General features: G+C 39.9%; 1 protein-coding gene and 1 long non-coding RNA gene across 2 annotated transcripts; one reads left to right on the forward strand and one right to left on the reverse strand.

Moving 5' to 3' along the window:
- Positions 1-13538: 13538 nt before the first annotated feature.
- Positions 13539-16287, forward strand: LOC120331354 (uncharacterized). Its single transcript, XM_078118687.1, has 3 exons — positions 13539-13814; positions 14415-14569; positions 15191-16287. Exons 1-3 carry the CDS (start codon positions 13581-13583, stop codon positions 15609-15611), a joined length of 810 nt encoding a protein of 269 aa, XP_077974813.1. The 5' UTR covers positions 13539-13580; the 3' UTR covers positions 15612-16287.
- A 937-nt stretch (positions 16288-17224) lies between these two features.
- Positions 17225-18233, reverse strand: LOC144430779 (uncharacterized). Its single transcript, XR_013479716.1, has 2 exons — positions 18069-18233; positions 17225-17682 (listed from the first exon to the last, which is right to left on the reverse strand). It is a non-coding gene; the product is annotated as an uncharacterized LOC144430779 (long non-coding RNA).
- Positions 18234-18472: the final 239 nt, after the last annotated feature.

Raw genomic sequence — 18472 nt, forward strand, 5'->3', positions numbered from 1 at the left:
CCGAATTCTTCTGAATCCTATACAAGTGATTAGGTAAACAGTCCACAATTCGATAAGGTCCAATCCAAGGAATACTCAGCTTGCGATGCTTAGGTGGATAATAATACCACACCAATTCATCTCTCTGGAAAGTAAGTGGTTTAACACCCAGATCAAAATTTCGTTTTTGTCTGGTTGCAGCAGCATTTAGATGTTGCCTAGCATGAAGAAAAGCTTTTTCAGTTGCACAGGAAAACCATTCGACAAACTCAGTGTAACAAGGATGAGTTGATGACTCTGGTTTGCCAAACATAACATCAACAGGCATCTCGATTTCTCGTCCAAGCATTAACTTGTTCGGTGAATATCCTGTACTATCATGTACAGTGGAGCGATATGCCATGCAAAGGTATGGGAGATGATCGTCCCAATCATTTCGATTCTCATTTACAAAAGCTTTCAACATCTGCTGTATGGTCCTGTTGAAACGTTCAACTTGTCCATCTGAACGAGGATGATATGGAGTTGTTCGAGTCTTTTGAATCCCGTACAATTGACACATTTCTGAAAATAATTTTGATTCAAAGTCTCTTCCTTGATCTGAGTGGAGAATTCTTGGTACCCCAAATCTCGAAAAAAATTGAGTAACCAATGCATCAGCAGTCAGCTCGCTGATTTGGTAAAGCGAAACATTCCACCCATTTAGAGAAATAGTCCGACAAAACCAAAATGTGTTCATTTCCATTTTCAGTTACAGGCAATGGTCCAAGAAAATCAATGGCAATCCTTTCCATAGGAGCTCCAGATATAAGTTGTTTGAGATCTCCTTGCCTTCTTCCGTAAAGCATCTTTGTTGAAGCACAAGACTTGCAAAATTTGCACCATCTGAGAATGTCCCTTTTGAAACCAGGCCAATAAAATCTGCGCCTTATACTCTTGAAAGTTCGATTGGCACCAAGATGACCTGCAGTGCGCAAAGAATGGAGCTTATGGAACAAATCCTGCCTCAAATTTGATGGAACAATCAATTGGATATGCGATTCCTCCGATTTACAATCAGGAATCCAACCACGATAGAGAAGTCCATTATCTACAAAAATCAAATCCCATTGTGACATCAAACGTTTGGTCACTGTTGACTCAGGCATGTATTCTTGAATGTCAGGTTTCTGAGCAGTAAGTTGTTTCCATTTCAAAACAGCAGAAATATCTGGATCTTCACTTTGCCAAGATTTAATTTGTTCATCTGTGTAGGTATCTAGCCAATTACAATCGGAACAGTCTGACGATGATTGACCGGGCTGTTTTGATTTTGCACTTACAATAACATTACTCACAGCCACATCACCATTGGTACCACAATCAGAACAATCTTCTCGCTTGCATTTGCGAACTTGGCGTGACAATCCATCAGCATTGCCATGTTTCACGCCCGGTCTGTGTTCAATCTTGAAGTCATAAGCACCAAGTGTTAATATCCATCTTGCTAACATTCCTTGAGGTTCACGAAAATTGATCAACCATTTCAGAGCAGCATGATCTGTGCGAATTCTGAATGGTCTCCCGAGAAGAAAATGACTGAAGTGACGAACAGCCCACACCACAGCTAATAGTTCCCGGTGTGTAGCACAGTATCTACGTTGAGACTTGGACATAGTCTTACTGGCATAAGAAAGTACACGTTCATTGTCGTCCTGAACTTGAGATAACACTGCACCAATCCCAAAACCACTGGCATCAGTATCCAATACAAATTCGCCGATTGTCCTCGGAAAGCTAAGAATTGGGGCAGATGTCAGACAATGCTTCAAAGTTTCAAAAGCCTTTTGACATTCAGTACTCCATACAAAGGAAATATTCTTCCTGGTCAATCGAATAAGAGGTCCAGCAATTGTTGAATAATCTTGAACAAACTTCCGGTAGTAGTTCGCTGTGCCTAGAAAACTACGAATATCGCTGACAGAATTTGGCGTTTTCCATTCTTTGATAGCCGCAACATTTCCAGGGTCGCAACAGACACCTTCAGATGAAATAAGATAACCAAGATAAGAGGTGCTACGACGGAAAAGTTTACATTTCGAGGGCTTCAAGCGTAAACCGGCACGGCGAAGTCTTATAAAAACTTCCCGAAGATTTGAGAGTGCCATTGAGAAATCACTACCATGAGCCAAAACATCATCAAGAAAATTGAAACACCCGTTCCACAGAAGATCACCAAGGATATTGTCCATCATCCGTTCGAATGTTGCGGGAGCATTCGCCAAACCGAAAGGCATCACTACAAAGTGAAAATGACCACGGCCTGGGATGCTGAAGGCTGTCTTTTCACGGTCTGCAGGATCAACCTCCACTTGCCAATATCCGCTAGCGAGATCAAGAGTTGAGAACCATTGTGCTCCGTTTAATGACTCAATGATATCCTCAATACGCGGCAAGGGATATGCGTCCTTGTATGTGACGTCATTAAGCAATCTAAAATCCACGCAAAATCTGGTAGAACCATCCTTTTTGGGAACTAGGACAATGGGAGAAGAATATGGGGAATCGCTGGGTTCTATGACACCCTGAGCCAGCATATTATCAACAGCTTCTTCGGCTATCTTCCTACGCGCCCACCCCATTCGACGAGGAGCCTGCCGAATCGGCTGTGGTGTGGTTGTGATGATCCTATGCTTTGCTGCTGAAGTACGGCCTAGTTCACCATCTGGCCCTACAAATACATCATGAAATTCACAAATCAAATTGACCAACTGTTCACGTTGACTCGGGGTTAGATCCTCAACGGAATTGACCATGTCATGTAGATGTTCTGGTAATTCAGAAGCTATAACCCGATTATCGGATTCGTCAACTTGAATTTGTGCTACAAGTTGAGGATGTGCAATACCAAGCAAAGATCCAGCCCTGATCTTAAGTTGTCTGCCTTTTTGGTTCACCGCTAGAACAGGAACAGTGGACTTTCCTGGATCCACAACAGAAGAGATCAGCTGAATGCCATCAGCGAGGAAAGAAGAATTCAGCGGTTCAACAAGAGCAGCAACGTCAGACAAATTGCTTTTCGGCCAAGGACGACTAAGTTGTGCAGGGATAACAACCTTAGAATATGGCGGTATCGTAATATCTTCTCGAACAGTTACACGACAACACGGTACAGACTTTTCAGTAAACAGTTTGATTTCATGACCCTCTATCATCATGTGTCCAGATGATAAGTAAAGAACGCAATCATGTTCTCGGAGATAGTCCATGCCCAAAATACCATTAGACATACCTAGGTTGGCAACAACAACAGTGCGTCGCGATGCAAAAGAATCAATAGACAAATCAACTTCCAAAGTACCCAGTGGTAATAAATCATGTCCTCCCACTGCAACAAGAGATTCTTCGAGCGGTGCTAAATGTGCTTCTTTCCCACCTATAGCCTCAAAGATGGAAATGTCGATCAGAGTAGTCATAGCACCACTATCTACAAGAAAATTGAACGGTTGATTGTTTACAAGTACCTTCGCATGCCAACTATTGTCATATTGCAAAGAACAAATATTCAGGTCTATATTCTGGTTCGTTGGTCCGTCATCAAGTAATAATTCAGCGGACACTGAGGACCTCAAGCCCGCTGAGTGTCGTTTAAATTTGCGGTCGAAGAGGAAGCAGCTGTTGCAGGATCAGCGGGATTCTGAAGATGTGGACAATCCCGTTTAAGATGACCAGTCTGCTTGCAATTAAAACATGCCTTGCAATCCCTGCCCCAATGACCATGTTTACCACAACGAGGACACGGGTTGCGTGGTACACCATCAAAATTGCGATTGTTGGCACGCGGTTTAACATATCCTATAATCTCATCCAGTTTCTGTACAAGTAACTTGATACTGTCTTCAAGAGAAAAGTCGCTTTGCTGATTAAATACATTACCAGTATTGCTCTGTTTCACTGCTGCAATGCGCGGTTTAGACATGTTCTTTCCCTCGGAGTGGTTATTATCAACAGAGTAATACAGTGTCGCAAGAGACAAAGCCTTTTCAAAAGTATCAGGCTGTTGCATGGTAACATGCTTGATCATGCTTTCATCGGTTAGACCGGCAAGAAATTGCGATTTCAAAATATCATCTTGACCAGTAATATCCAGATTTGGGTAGGCAAGAATAACAAGCTCTTTCAACTTATTACCGTAATCCCGTGGCGCTTCATTTGGCTCAATCCTACGACAGTGAAATGTAGTACGGTAGGAGCTCTCATTTCCGGCAGGTTTGAAGAAATGATTGAAATGAGCCACAATATCACGATAGCTAGTACGTTTCATATCTGGTAAATCTTTCAACACATTTAGAGCTTGACCTGTCATGCAAGTAGCCAATTCTAATCCCGCAGTGTCGTCATCCCACTGATTATAACTGGTAACCAATTCAAAATGGCATAAATAACTGGGCCACGTCATGACAGTGGATCCATCGAAATACATTGGCTTTTTGGCATTTCTTGCCATCATCGTAGCATTAGCTGTGCTATTGAGAACACTACGACTAACATTGGCATTTGAGACACTACTAGCGCTCACTGGAGGAGCTGATTGTGTAGCCACTGTAACCATTTTCGGCCTAGTACTAAGTTGCCTTCTGACATTTGTGCCCTCATTACCATTATCATTCAAAAAAGGAATTGTAGGTGCAAGGTTACTCACATGATCATTTTCCAAAAATTTCACTTCTAATGTCTGCGAGAACGCGTTCCGCTTCCCTTCTGGCTGTCCATCTTCTGATCCAAAATCAGAAATTTCATCATGCTTGAGAACAGGTGCTGCTTTTGGAACAACTGTTGCTGGTGTTGAAGTGATCAGGCTGACATTTGGGTCATGTGACATGGGCTGGGTTTCCTCAGGATCAGCAATTTTTCCTTTATTAACCACGCCAGAAATATCTTGCAGAATGCTGTACATCTGCTCAAATGACGAGCCCATTTTTGTATTTTGGAATTCAACTGATTCTAGTTGACTTCCAATATGTTGTACACAACCGTCCATCTGTTGCATGCGACTGTCTATCAGTTGCAAACGGCTGTCAGTCTCCTCTTGCTTTTCCTCTGACTCCCTCAATTTTGCCTTCAATACCTGTATTTGCAGATGCAAAAGTTCATTCTCCTCTTTGGCTTGCTTTGGTGCCGGTACAATCTTTCTTCTCTTAACCATTTTTCCAAAATATCAGGCAACCGCAATTAAAAAAAAATTCGGCAACCTCAAATGTCCAATATTGTCCAAATATTATCCGTCACAGACTAGCCTACTTAATCGGCTTAGTCTTAATAGTCCCTGTGTCAAATAATATATCCTGGCGTGTGCTCGCCAAAAATTCGTATATGTGGCGTACCAAAATTGATATCACCACTCAGGTTCTTTCTGCCAGCTTATCGGACACTGAAGTTGCAATAGATGTCGTTCACAAAACAATCTTCTTGCGGTTCCAATCACAGCAGAGTAACTAAGTTAACTAACTAGATTAATTATACACCTGTAAGAACTTAATACAACCAAATACTCCAATAAGAAATACAATAAACAAATAAAAACATGAAAAACACAGTACAAATACCGTAGGATACATACGTAACACAAGATACGGAATTAGTCTATGACGTCACAGTCATTAACTATTTACTTATAATGGGATACTAAAACCGGTAAAACATACCTAGATATACATAAGAATAACTAGTATGACACTAAAGATACAACACAAATCCTATCTTATCGACAAACACGTAATATACATGGAAATACGCATAGAAATCACACAGGAAATACACTGCGAAAATAAACTAGTTACGGAAGTTAAATACAAACTAACTAGTAAACAAAACTATGCCAAACTGGAGAAATAGTAAACCTGTACTACTAATATCATTTCACAACAAGAATTACACAGATTAACGGCACGAAAACACTATAATAATAACCCAAAACACAGAGGAAATTCCACACTGCCGGCAGTCTGACAAACCAGCTAAAAGAAAAAGTTACACAGCTGCTCACTAGTGACTCAAGTGGTAAGAATAAATATGGGCGTACAGAATAAAACAGAGTTATAGACGTGGTCGTCTCATTACTCCCCCCTTTTTCAGATGGGAAATTACAAAGAAATTTTCCATCTTCAAAATTGAAAAACCATAAAAATGTGAAGAAATTGTAAAGAACTGTACACTCAAATGAAATGTCTATCTAAAATCAAAACAATGAATTGTTAAAAACATGATAAAAGCATTATCACAGTCAAATCAAATGTAATCATCCAAATATCTAGGCCTTCGCCTAGTACGTTGGCCATTATCAGAGTTCGCATCAACTGTAACTTCTTCTGGTACAGTGTCTGGCCTTGAAGAGAAAGGTAATACATCAAAAATATCATGAGCAATCTGCTCATCATTTTCCATAATAGGTTCCACATCAGGTAAAATATCAAATCCGGTTAAGTCAATGTCGTTGTCTTCTTCATCTTCATGAAGGTAAGGTCTCAGTTTGTCAACATGCACAATTCGAGAACGTGTTCCCGAATTCTTCTGAATCCTATACAAGTGATTAGGTAAACAGTCCACAATTCGATAAGGTCCAATCCAAGGAATACTCAGCTTGCGATGCTTAGGTGGATAATAATACCACACCAATTCATCTCTCTGGAAAGTAAGTGGTTTAACACCCAGATCAAAATTTCGCTTTTGTCTGGTTGCAGCAGCATTTAGATGTTGCCTAGCATGAAGAAAAGCTTTTTCAGTTGCACAGGAAAACCATTCGACAAACTCAGTGTAACAAGGATGAGTTGATGACTCTGGTTTGCCAAACATAACATCAACAGGCATCTCGATTTCTCGTCCAAGCATTAACTTGTTCGGTGAATATCCTGTACTATCATGTACAGTGGAGCGATATGCCATGCAAAGGTATGGGAGATGATCGTCCCAATCATTTCGATTCTCATTTACAAAAGCTTTCAACATCTGCTGTATGGTCCTGTTGAAACGTTCAACTTGTCCATCTGAACGAGGATGATATGGAGTTGTTCGAGTCTTTTGAATCCCGTACAATTGACACATTTCTGAAAATAATTTTGATTCAAAGTCTCTTCCTTGATCTGAGTGGAGAATTCTTGGTACCCCAAATCTCGAAAAAAATTGAGTAACCAATGCATCAGCAGTGGTGTCAGCTCGCTGATTTGGTAAAGCGAAACATTCCACCCATTTAGAGAAATAGTCCGACAAAACCAAAATGTGTTCATTTTCATTTTCAGTTACAGGCAATGGTCCAAGAAAATCAATGGCAATCCTTTCCATAGGAGCTCCAGATATAAGTTGTTTGAGATCTCCTTGCCTTCTTCCGTAAAGCATCTTTGTTGAAGCACAAGACTTGCAAAATTTGCACCATCTGAGAATGTCCCTTTTGAAACCAGGCCAATAAAATCTGCGCCTTATACTCTTGAAAGTTCGATTGGCACCAAGATGACCTGCAGTGCGCAAAGAATGGAGCTTATGGAACAAATCCTGCCTCAAATTTGATGGAACAATCAATTGGATATGCGATTCCTCCGATTTACAATCAGGAATCCAACGACGATAGAGAAGTCCATTATCTACAAAAATCAAATCCCATTGTGACATCAAACGTTTGGTCACTGTTGACTCAGGCATGTATTCTTGAATGTCAGGTTTCTGAGCAGTAAGTTGTTTCCATTTCAAAACAGCAGAAATATCTGGATCTTCACTTTGCCAAGATTTAATTTGTTCATCTGTGTAGGTATCTAGCCAATTACAATCGGAACAGTCTGACGATGATTGACCGGGCTGTTTTGATTTTGCACTTACAATAACATTACTCACAGCCACATCACCATTGGTACCACAATCAGAACAATCTTCTCGCTTGCATTTGCGAACTTGGCGTGACAATCCATCAGCATTGCCATGTTTCACGCCCGGTCTGTGTTCAATCTTGAAGTCATAAGCACCAAGTGTTAATATCCATCTTGCTAACATTCCTTGAGGTTCACGAAAATTGATCAACCATTTCAGAGCAGCATGATCTGTGCGAATTCTGAATGGTCTCCCGAGAAGAAAATGACTGAAGTGACGAACAGCCCACACCACAGCTAATAGTTCCCGGTGTGTAGCACAGTATCTACGTTGAGACTTGGACATAGTCTTACTGGCATAAGAAAGTACACGTTCATTGTCGTCCTGAACTTGAGATAACACTGCACCAATCCCAAAACCACTGGCATCAGTATCCAATACAAATTCGCCGATTGTCCTCGGAAAGCTAAGAATTGGGGCAGATGTCAGACAATGCTTCAAAGTTTCAAAAGCCTTTTGACATTCAGTACTCCATACAAAGGAAATATTCTTCCTGGTCAATCGAATAAGAGGTCCAGCAATTGTTGAATAATCTTGAACAAACTTCCGGTAGTAGTTCGCTGTGCCTAGAAAACTACGAATATCGCTGACAGAATTTGGCGTTTTCCATTCTTTGATAGCCGCAACATTTCCAGGGTCGCAACAGACACCTTCAGATGAAATAAGATAACCAAGATAAGAGGTGCTACGACGGAAAAGTTTACATTTCGAGGGCTTCAAGCGTAAACCGGCACGGCGAAGTCTTATAAAAACTTCCCGAAGATTTGAGAGTGCCATTGAGAAATCACTACCATGAGCCAAAACATCATCAAGAAAATTGAAACACCCGTTCCACAGAAGATCACCAAGGATATTGTCCATCATCCGTTCGAATGTTGCGGGAGCATTCGCCAAACCGAAAGGCATCACTACAAAGTGAAAATGACCACGGCCTGGGATGCTGAAGGCTGTCTTTTCACGGTCTGCAGGATCAACCTCCACTTGCCAATATCCGCTAGCGAGATCAAGAGTTGAGAACCATTGTGCTCCGTTTAATGACTCAATGATATCCTCAATACGCGGCAAGGGATATGCGTCCTTGTATGTGACGTCATTAAGCAATCTAAAATCCACGCAAAATCTGGTAGAACCATCCTTTTTGGGAACTAGGACAATGGGAGAAGAATATGGGGAATCGCTGGGTTCTATGACACCCTGAGCCAGCATATTATCAACAGCTTCTTCGGCTATCTTCCTACGCGCCCACCCCATTCGACGAGGAGCCTGCCGAATCGGCTGTGGTGTGGTTGTGATGATCCTATGCTTTGCTGCTGAAGTACGGCCTAGTTCACCATCTGGCCCTACAAATACATCATGAAATTCACAAATCAAATTGACCAACTGTTCACGTTGACTCGGGGTTAGATCCTCAACGGAATTGACCATGTCATGTAGATGTTCTGGTAATTCAGAAGCTATAACCCGATTATCGGATTCGTCAACTTGAATTTGTGCTACAAGTTGAGGATGTGCAATACCAAGCAAAGATCCAGCCCTGATCTTAAGTTGTCTGCCTTTTTGGTTCACCGCTAGAACAGGAACAGTGGACTTTCCTGGATCCACAACAGAAGAGATCAGCTGAATGCCATCAGCGAGGAAAGAAGAATTCAGCGGTTCAACAAGAGCAGCAACGTCAGACAAATTGCTTTTCGGCCAAGGACGACTAAGTTGTGCAGGGATAACAACCTTAGAATATGGCGGTATCGTAATATCTTCTCGAACAGTTACACGACAACACGGTACAGACTTTTCAGTAAACAGTTTGATTTCATGACCCTCTATCATCATGTGTCCAGATGATAAGTAAAGAACGCAATCATGTTCTCGGAGATAGTCCATGCCCAAAATACCATTAGACATACCTAGGTTGGCAACAACAACAGTGCGTCGCGATGCAAAAGAATCAATAGACAAATCAACTTCCAAAGTACCCAGTGGTAATAAATCATGTCCTCCCACTGCAACAAGAGATTCTTCGAGCGGTGCTAAATGTGCTTCTTTCCCACCTATAGCCTCAAAGATGGAAATGTCGATCAGAGTAGTCATAGCACCACTATCTACAAGAAAATTGAACGGTTGATTGTTTACAAGTACCTTCGCATGCCAACTATTGTCATATTGCAAAGAACAAATATTCAGGTCTATATTCTGGTTCGTTGGTCCGTCATCAAGTAATAATTCAGCGGACACTGAGGACCTCAAGCCCGCTGAGTGTCGTTTAAATTTGCGGTCGAAGAGGAAGCAGCTGTTGCAGGATCAGCGGGATTCTGAAGATGTGGACAATCCCGTTTAAGATGACCAGTCTGCTTGCAATTAAAACATGCCTTGCAATCCCTGCCCCAATGACCATGTTTACCACAACGAGGACACGGGTTGCGTGGTACACCATCAAAATTGCGATTGTTGGCACGCGGTTTAACATATCCTATAATCTCATCCAGTTTCTGTACAAGTAACTTGATACTGTCTTCAAGAGAAAAGTCGCTTTGCTGATTAAATACATTACCAGTATTGCTCTGTTTCACTGCTGCAATGCGCGGTTTAGACATGTTCTTTCCCTCGGAGTGGTTATTATCAACAGAGTAATACAGTGTCGCAAGAGACAAAGCCTTTTCAAAAGTATCAGGCTGTTGCATGGTAACATGCTTGATCATGCTTTCATCGGTTAGACCGGCAAGAAATTGCGATTTCAAAATATCATCTTGACCAGTAATATCCAGATTTGGGTAGGCAAGAATAACAAGCTCTTTCAACTTATTACCGTAATCCCGTGGCGCTTCATTTGGCTCAATCCTACGACAGTGAAATGTAGTACGGTAGGAGCTCTCATTTCCGGCAGGTTTGAAGAAATGATTGAAATGAGCCACAATATCACGATAGCTAGTACGTTTCATATCTGGTAAATCTTTCAACACATTTAGAGCTTGACCTGTCATGCAAGTAGCCAATTCTAATCCCGCAGTGTCGTCATCCCACTGATTATAACTGGTAACCAATTCAAAATGGCATAAATAACTGGGCCACGTCATGACAGTGGATCCATCGAAATACATTGGCTTTTTGGCATTTCTTGCCATCATCGTAGCATTAGCTGTGCTATTGAGAACACTACGACTAACATTGGCATTTGAGACACTACTAGCGCTCACTGGAGGAGCTGATTGTGTAGCCACTGTAACCATTTTCGGCCTAGTACTAAGTTGCCTTCTGACATTTGTGCCCTCATTACCATTATCATTCAAAAAAGGAATTGTAGGTGCAAGGTTACTCACATGATCATTTTCCAAAAATTTCACTTCTAATGTCTGCGAGAACGCGTTCCGCTTCCCTTCTGGCTGTCCATCTTCTGATCCAAAATCAGAAATTTCATCATGCTTGAGAACAGGTGCTGCTTTTGGAACAACTGTTGCTGGTGTTGAAGTGATCAGGCTGACATTTGGGTCATGTGACATGGGCTGGGTTTCCTCAGGATCAGCAATTTTTCCTTTATTAACCACGCCAGAAATATCTTGCAGAATGCTGTACATCTGCTCAAATGACGAGCCCATTTTTGTATTTTGGAATTCAACTGATTCTAGTTGACTTCCAATATGTTGTACACAACCGTCCATCTGTTGCATGCGACTGTCTATCAGTTGCAAACGGCTGTCAGTCTCCTCTTGCTTTTCCTCTGACTCCCTCAATTTTGCCTTCAATACCTGTATTTGCAGATGCAAAAGTTCATTCTCCTCTTTGGCTTGCTTTGGTGCCGGTACAATCTTTCTTCTCTTAACCATTTTTCCAAAATATCAGGCAACCGCAATTAAAAAAAAATTCGGCAACCTCAAATGTCCAATATTGTCCAAATATTATCCGTCACAGACTAGCCTACTTAATCGGCTTAGTCTTAATAGTCCCTGTGTCAAATAATATATCCTGGCGTGTGCTCGCCAAAAATTCGTATATGTGGCGTACCAAAATTGATATCACCACTCAGGTTCTTTCTGCCAGCTTATCGGACACTGAAGTTGCAATAGATGTCGTTCACAAAACAATCTTCTTGCGGTTCCAATCACAGCAGAGTAACTAAGTTAACTAACTAGATTAATTATACACCTGTAAGAACTTAATACAACCAAATACTCCAATAAGAAATACAATAAACAAATAAAAACATGAAAAACACAGTACAAATACCGTAGGATACATACGTAACACAAGATACGGAATTAGTCTATGACGTCACAGTCATTAACTATTTACTTATAATGGGATACTAAAACCGGTAAAACATACCTAGATATACATAAGAATAACTAGTATGACACTAAAGATACAACACAAATCCTATCTTATCGACAAACACGTAATATACATGGAAATACGCATAGAAATCACACAGGAAATACACTGCGAAAATAAACTAGTTACGGAAGTTAAATACAAACTAACTAGTAAACAAAACTATGCCAAACTGGAGAAATAGTAAACCTGTACTACTAATATCATTTCACAACAAGAATTACACAGATTAACGGCACGAAAACACTATAATAATAACCCAAAACACAGAGGAAATTCCACACTGCCGGCAGTCTGACAAACCAGCTAAAAGAAAAAGTTACACAGCTGCTCACTAGTGACTCAAGTGGTAAGAATAAATATGGGCGTACAGAATAAAACAGAGTTATAGACGTGGTCGTCTCAGTATTCCTAAGGCTTAGCACGATGCGCCACTCAATGCAAACGTAGTCAGCTGCAGAGCACTGGCTGACATAGATACTAAATACATTAACATACGTGTATACCCTTACCCTGGGTGATGAAATATCAGGATTGTTCTTTACGGCCGTACATACCTGTATCATGATCGTTCTTTACGAAGAGGTCTAATCTAGAGACAGACTCAAAGTGCTTCATACGGACCTAGGGTCTCCGCGATCTATTCGTTTACTTAAAATGGCATTAATAAAATTTAAAAAGCAGCAAATACATCCGAGTTATTAAATAGAGTAATTTCAATTCACCCATCAATATTGATCGCTAAGTAACAATTTGATTTTGCTACGTTCTTATTGTGGGGCTACGTCAACGTCAATAACACCTCTTCACGAGCTCCATAACACCAAATATTTGAATGATCTCGAATAGTTGATCTATATATCATCAGTTGTTGTCGTCGGTATGCTCTTGTCTTGAGCAGTCAATTATTTACTTCACCGCTTGATTTGGGCGAAGAAATTACTATACAGTATAGGCATCGCCGGCACGGTATTGTATGGAAACTTAAAATTATTCTTGGCTGCGCAAGTCAATGAGCTAAGATTTGTACGCCAATGCAGTGAATGCATTGATATAACGCTAAACTTGTATACGCCGTTATTCTTTCATTGAGTTGTAGGAAGGTTACATTTTTGATGGTATTCACGTGCGCGTTTACTCAAGAAATATAAACAGACAAATATAATGGAATTTCTGGATTCTTTGTACTAAGCTCCCGTCACTGATGCAAAAATGTGTGATCTGAGATAAACACACCTGTCACGTTTTAAAATAAAAAATAGGTAATTATGCAGTTTGGGTTAGAAACGATTTGAAAATTTGAATTACCGGCTGAATTGGCATCTCTCACCTTAACTGAATAATGGAGGGTATTCATTATCGCCACTGAGCGTCGCCATTTTGTTTTTATGTGGGCATGCGCGGGAAAGTACTGTCTTCTGCTTCCCCGCGACGTTGGACTGGTTTGGGCTTTTCGATTGCAATGGCGGCTCGTGCGTCTGGTAGTTCCAAATTGCATTGCTGCGTACCGTTGTGTAATGGCGATAGCCGTTACTCACCAGACTTATCGTTCCACTCTTTCCCCAAAAATGAAGAGAGCGTGGATTCACAGTATTCGTCGCGATCCTGGTAAACATTTTCAAGTAAGTCAGTATATTGTGGCAAATATTTTTTTCTTCTGGTTTTAATTTTGACCCTGATTTTCTCTTCTCGCTTCTACTTTAGTTATAAGGCTATATCTATGCGGTTGTAGGCCATATGTGAGTGTATTTAGGGTGAGCACAGCCCACGACTTTCTTTTGCAGTTTTAGCAACAATTAATTTAACTAATGATTTGGTTTCTACGAAACTAACTACTTATCCTTCTTCTATCCTTTTGTGCCGGCGGATCGGTATGCATATAATGCAAGGATGCTGTAGCAAGAGTAAAGATAACTATCCTAAGTGATTTAAGAGTCTTGCTGTGAGTCTTAGTGTGCAGCAAGACTCTTGAATCACTTAATTAAATTAATTTACCTTCTGCTCTTTTCAAATCTTAGTTGGGGCTCTTCTGATTCTGTAGACTAATAAGTGTTTATTTTGTCAATATCTTCCTGGTGTACTGATTATGGGAATCAAGCTAAACTTGATAACCTATATTATTATTAGGTGGCATACATTAATTCCTTGAAGCCTAGTTTCACTTTAGTTGGTGTTATTTATTCCGTTCGTATCAGCTAGTTTATTTTGACTTATTAAAACAGATTACACCAAGCACGCGAGTTTGTGGCAACCATTTCAGACCCGAAGACATATATGAGACGCCTTTTGGTCGACGCCGTTTGCACCACAACTCAGTTCCATCAAAATTTAGTTGGACAAAGTTAATTGCAGAGAGACCACTGCCAAACAGACTGAGGTAAAACAGAATATATCATTTTTTGAATTAGACTATACCACCATACTAGTATCAAACCAAAATTTAAAATTAACCAATTTGAAAAAATATTTTGACAGACTATAAAAGTCTAGAATATCAGGGTGGTCCAACATTGTCGGCTCCGCGGGCCACAAAATTATTTTTGCATTGTTAGCGGGCCACAATAGTGCCAAGAATAGGTAAACAGTGTAATACAAAATAAACACTTTCATTGTGCAAACACATAGTTATAAGATATAGCCTGCTCTGGCCAATAGAATCTGTATTCGGTTCTTAGTTTTCTATGATGCCTACATTGTTAGCATATATTCCCGACAAAAAAGATAGAAAGCCAGATACTAATTTAGACTACCAAGCACATCATTCAACTTTGCTAGTTGCCTCACAGCTAGCCATAACAATAGTCAATTCAGTGCCATTATTTGATTTACACATATACATGCAATGCAGAAGATTCAATACTTGAAGCTGTAATTTGTGTACAATATGACTTTTCACCGATATCTGATTCATCATATAATTGAGCCGTCTTATCATCCTTCCTTTCCCCAGGATGAATATGTGATTTCTTTGCTAATGAATTTTATTATATTTGTACAGAACCACTGATGATGCCACTGTACCAAGCAGTCGGACCAGCAGTCTGAGTTTTAATCACATTAATCCTACTCAAGTGGATCACAACTACTGCATTGTAGTGAAAACAGCTGAAGAAAAACTTGAGCAAGCTTTAAAAGAAATTGAGAATTTAAAAACTCAAGTTTCAAAGCTGTCAATATCTAAATTCGGTATGGAACGTTTCAAGGCGTCAAGCTCCATGATTAAATATTATACTGGCTTTAGTTCCTATTGTTTATTGATTGACTTTTTCCACATATTGTTGGACTGTGCTAACTCTTTAACACTATGGTCTGCTGTAAGCGAAGAGGTTTATAATGGAAGTAGCGATTTTTTAGACCACCCTTGTAAAAGCGATCGCTTCCACTGGCTGATGAACTATTTTTATTTTTGTGTCGTCTAAGACAGGGCTTTGATGAGATCCATCTTAGTGATGTTTTTTGCATATCACAGTCCACTGTCTCTCGGATAGTTATCACATGGGCTAATTTTCTTTATTTTACCTTGGCATCTATCCCAATTTGGCCTACTCGTGAGCAGGTTTATGAAAATATGCCACAGTGTTTTAAAAACCAAGGTTATGAATCTACACGCATAGTCCTTGACTGTTGTGAAATTTTATGCCAGTAACCATCTTCACTCATGCTCCAAAGTGAGTTTTTTTCATTTTATAAAAACCATACAACATTAAAATGTTTATTGGGTATTGCTCCCCATGGTCCAATAACTTTTGTCAGTTTATTATTTTGCGGTAGCATATCAGACAGTGAAATAACCCGGAGATCTGGAATTTTGAGTTTGCTTGAAAGAGGGGATTCCGTAATGTGCGACAAAGGATTTGCCATCAGGAGTCTCTTGGAAGTGAAAGGTGTGGGTCTAAATATTCCTCCATTCAACTTTAACGGGCGGTTCACATATGAGGAGGCATTGCGGTCCAGCAAGATTGCTTCACTTAGAGTCCACGTAGAACGAGCAATCAGAAGGGTGAAAGAATATCAGTTATTCGAAGGCAGAATACCACTGAGTATGCTAGGAACAGTTAATCAACTATGGACCGTTGCTTGCTTATTAACCAACTTTAGCGGTCCTTTGTTTTAGAAGTAGTTATTTAGTTTTATTTTTGAGTTTTAGTTTGTTTATTGTTAAATAATTATTTTTAGTTCGAGCAGTTTAGGTCATCAAATACATTCAGGACATATTTTATGTCCCTTTAAAAATCTTAGCTTTGTTAGAATATACAGCAGAGGGTGTGGGTGTCACAACATTATATTAGGTTAACAGTAAAAGAAAAGGGAAAATTCAGAATAGCCTTTTGTACTGCCTGTCTCGCCTGTTTTCAACAAATTGCACTATGGCGAATACACAAAATACTAATTTATTGAAAAATAGTTGAAAGCCCAAAGCAACTGGTTACTACATTCTAAATTTAAAGCAATAAAATACATAAATGCCTAGGCAAGTTTTTTCTCTTGATATATAATTATCCTTCAGACATTTCACAAAGTGAAAAATTTTTGTCCTCAAGATGACATGTTTGTTGCAACCGTATTTATGAAATGATCATAAAAAAAGAATTCCAGACGCATTTGTAGGTCCAGAAAATATGCATCATCAAAATATATGCGATCAATAAAACATGCACTCGAAGGTAAAAGAATAATGATGTCACACCACTTGAGTCCTGTGATTCCTAAACACCCCTTTATTTGAAAATAATAATCATGATTCATTTTCAATGTCCATTCCCCTTTATTATTTTTAAAAAGACAAGAAACCTTGTCAAAAGTGTCAGACATAGGGCATTTGACTTCTAATAAGCCATAGCATAGGTTGCCATCACGAGATAAATTCAATGTGTTTACAATCTTCTCTGCCCAAAGTCAGTTCTGTTAACACCGTGTTAGTCTGTGGAGACAAACTAGACAGAGGGAGAGAAGGGAGTTCAAAACTTTTCGCATCACATATCTGCTGATATGCTAGAGGACTCCCAAATGGTGCTTGTCCAAAATTTGTTGAAATACATACAACAGAAGATGGATTTGACGGCAAAATTGTATTTAACTGAATATTATATTGACTAAAATTTAGAAAGCCCTGCCATTGCCTGATTCTTCCAGGTTTGTGTAGAGTGCTGCGAATTGTTCTGATGGATTTCGAACATGGATTTTGAATAATAATTTTTTGGATAGGCAGCTGCTTGAATCCTTCGCTCCTTGGATGATGCCATGATTGTAATTGCATAGTGCCAGTAATAGCTGGGGGGAATTTCTTTAGTTGGAGATTGCTGAAATGCGCAGTGCAGTACAACAATGCTAAAGAATGACAGCAAATTGCTTCTCCCACTGTACAAGAGCAAGTAGCACTCAGTACATTGTTCCGTCGCAAAGTTACAAATAATGAATGAGGTGGCTCGTTTTTTCTTTGTAATCGATAACATCTTGCCTTTATTGAAAAATTCTGACCATCTTGGAAAACTGTGAAAATAATAATGCATATTAGTGATAAGTTACAGCTTAATTTGCTTTCAATGGTTGTTGCATATTCAGCATGGTTTAATCGAAACCTAGGTGTAATGAGATCAGATAGTTGATTTATCTCAAACTCCTTCATTGTACAAAAATGCCAACAGCAGACGGAGATTCTAGGAAAGCTGTGTAAATTATAAGCGGCCCCCTGCCTTTTAGATCCCCTATAAAAATAAATAGGTAAATCCTGAATAGCCCATGAATAAATGTACATCACAAGTCATTATTTACTGACGTTCTTAATGCCTAAAATTATAACAGTGGTTACGGTACATGTGACATCATCATGTCCCGCTCGCTGAAAAATCTTACTTGCCGTACCTAACTTACCATACCTTTGTAATCGTGGATGAAAGACTCCCAGAAGTATTTGTATCCTCTCTTGGCGCTATTTTCATTCCCAGCATGCTTTCAGCATATTCTGTAACGTCATCAAAACTAAAATCAGGAAGATATTTCAAATCGTCGCTAAAGATACGCTCAGCCATTACACAGACAGATAAAAAAAACGCGCCAGAGTGAAAATCGCGAAGTCGTCGTCTGACGTCCTGCTCACTATCCAGTGGAGGCGCTAAAGAGGTGAATACCCTCCATTACTATTTCTATTTAATTCGAGCGTTGGCGGTGTGATGTTTTGGGGCGGGACTTGGTACAATAGATCCTGAGAATATTACTGTAAACTAGGTATTATACGATGTATGAAGCAAATCCCAACCGTCATTTGCATTCTGCAACTTTG

The sequence above is a fragment of the Styela clava genome, chromosome 12 (genome assembly GCF_964204865.1).
Source record: "Styela clava chromosome 12, kaStyClav1.hap1.2, whole genome shotgun sequence".
NCBI classification, from domain to species: domain Eukaryota; kingdom Metazoa; phylum Chordata; class Ascidiacea; order Stolidobranchia; family Styelidae; genus Styela; species Styela clava.

Excerpts from the sequence above, each read along its gene's own strand:
- LOC120331354 (XM_078118687.1), top strand. The coding sequence starts at position 13,581 with ATGTGGGCATGCGCGGGAAAGTACTGTCTTCTGCTTCCCCGCGACGTT. Across the intron at positions 13,815-14,414 it reads ATCCTGGTAAACATTTTCAA|ATTACACCAAGCACGCGAGT; the intron begins GTAAGTCAGTAT and ends TTATTAAAACAG. Across the intron at positions 14,570-15,190 it reads CCACTGCCAAACAGACTGAG|AACCACTGATGATGCCACTG; the intron begins GTAAAACAGAAT and ends ATATTTGTACAG.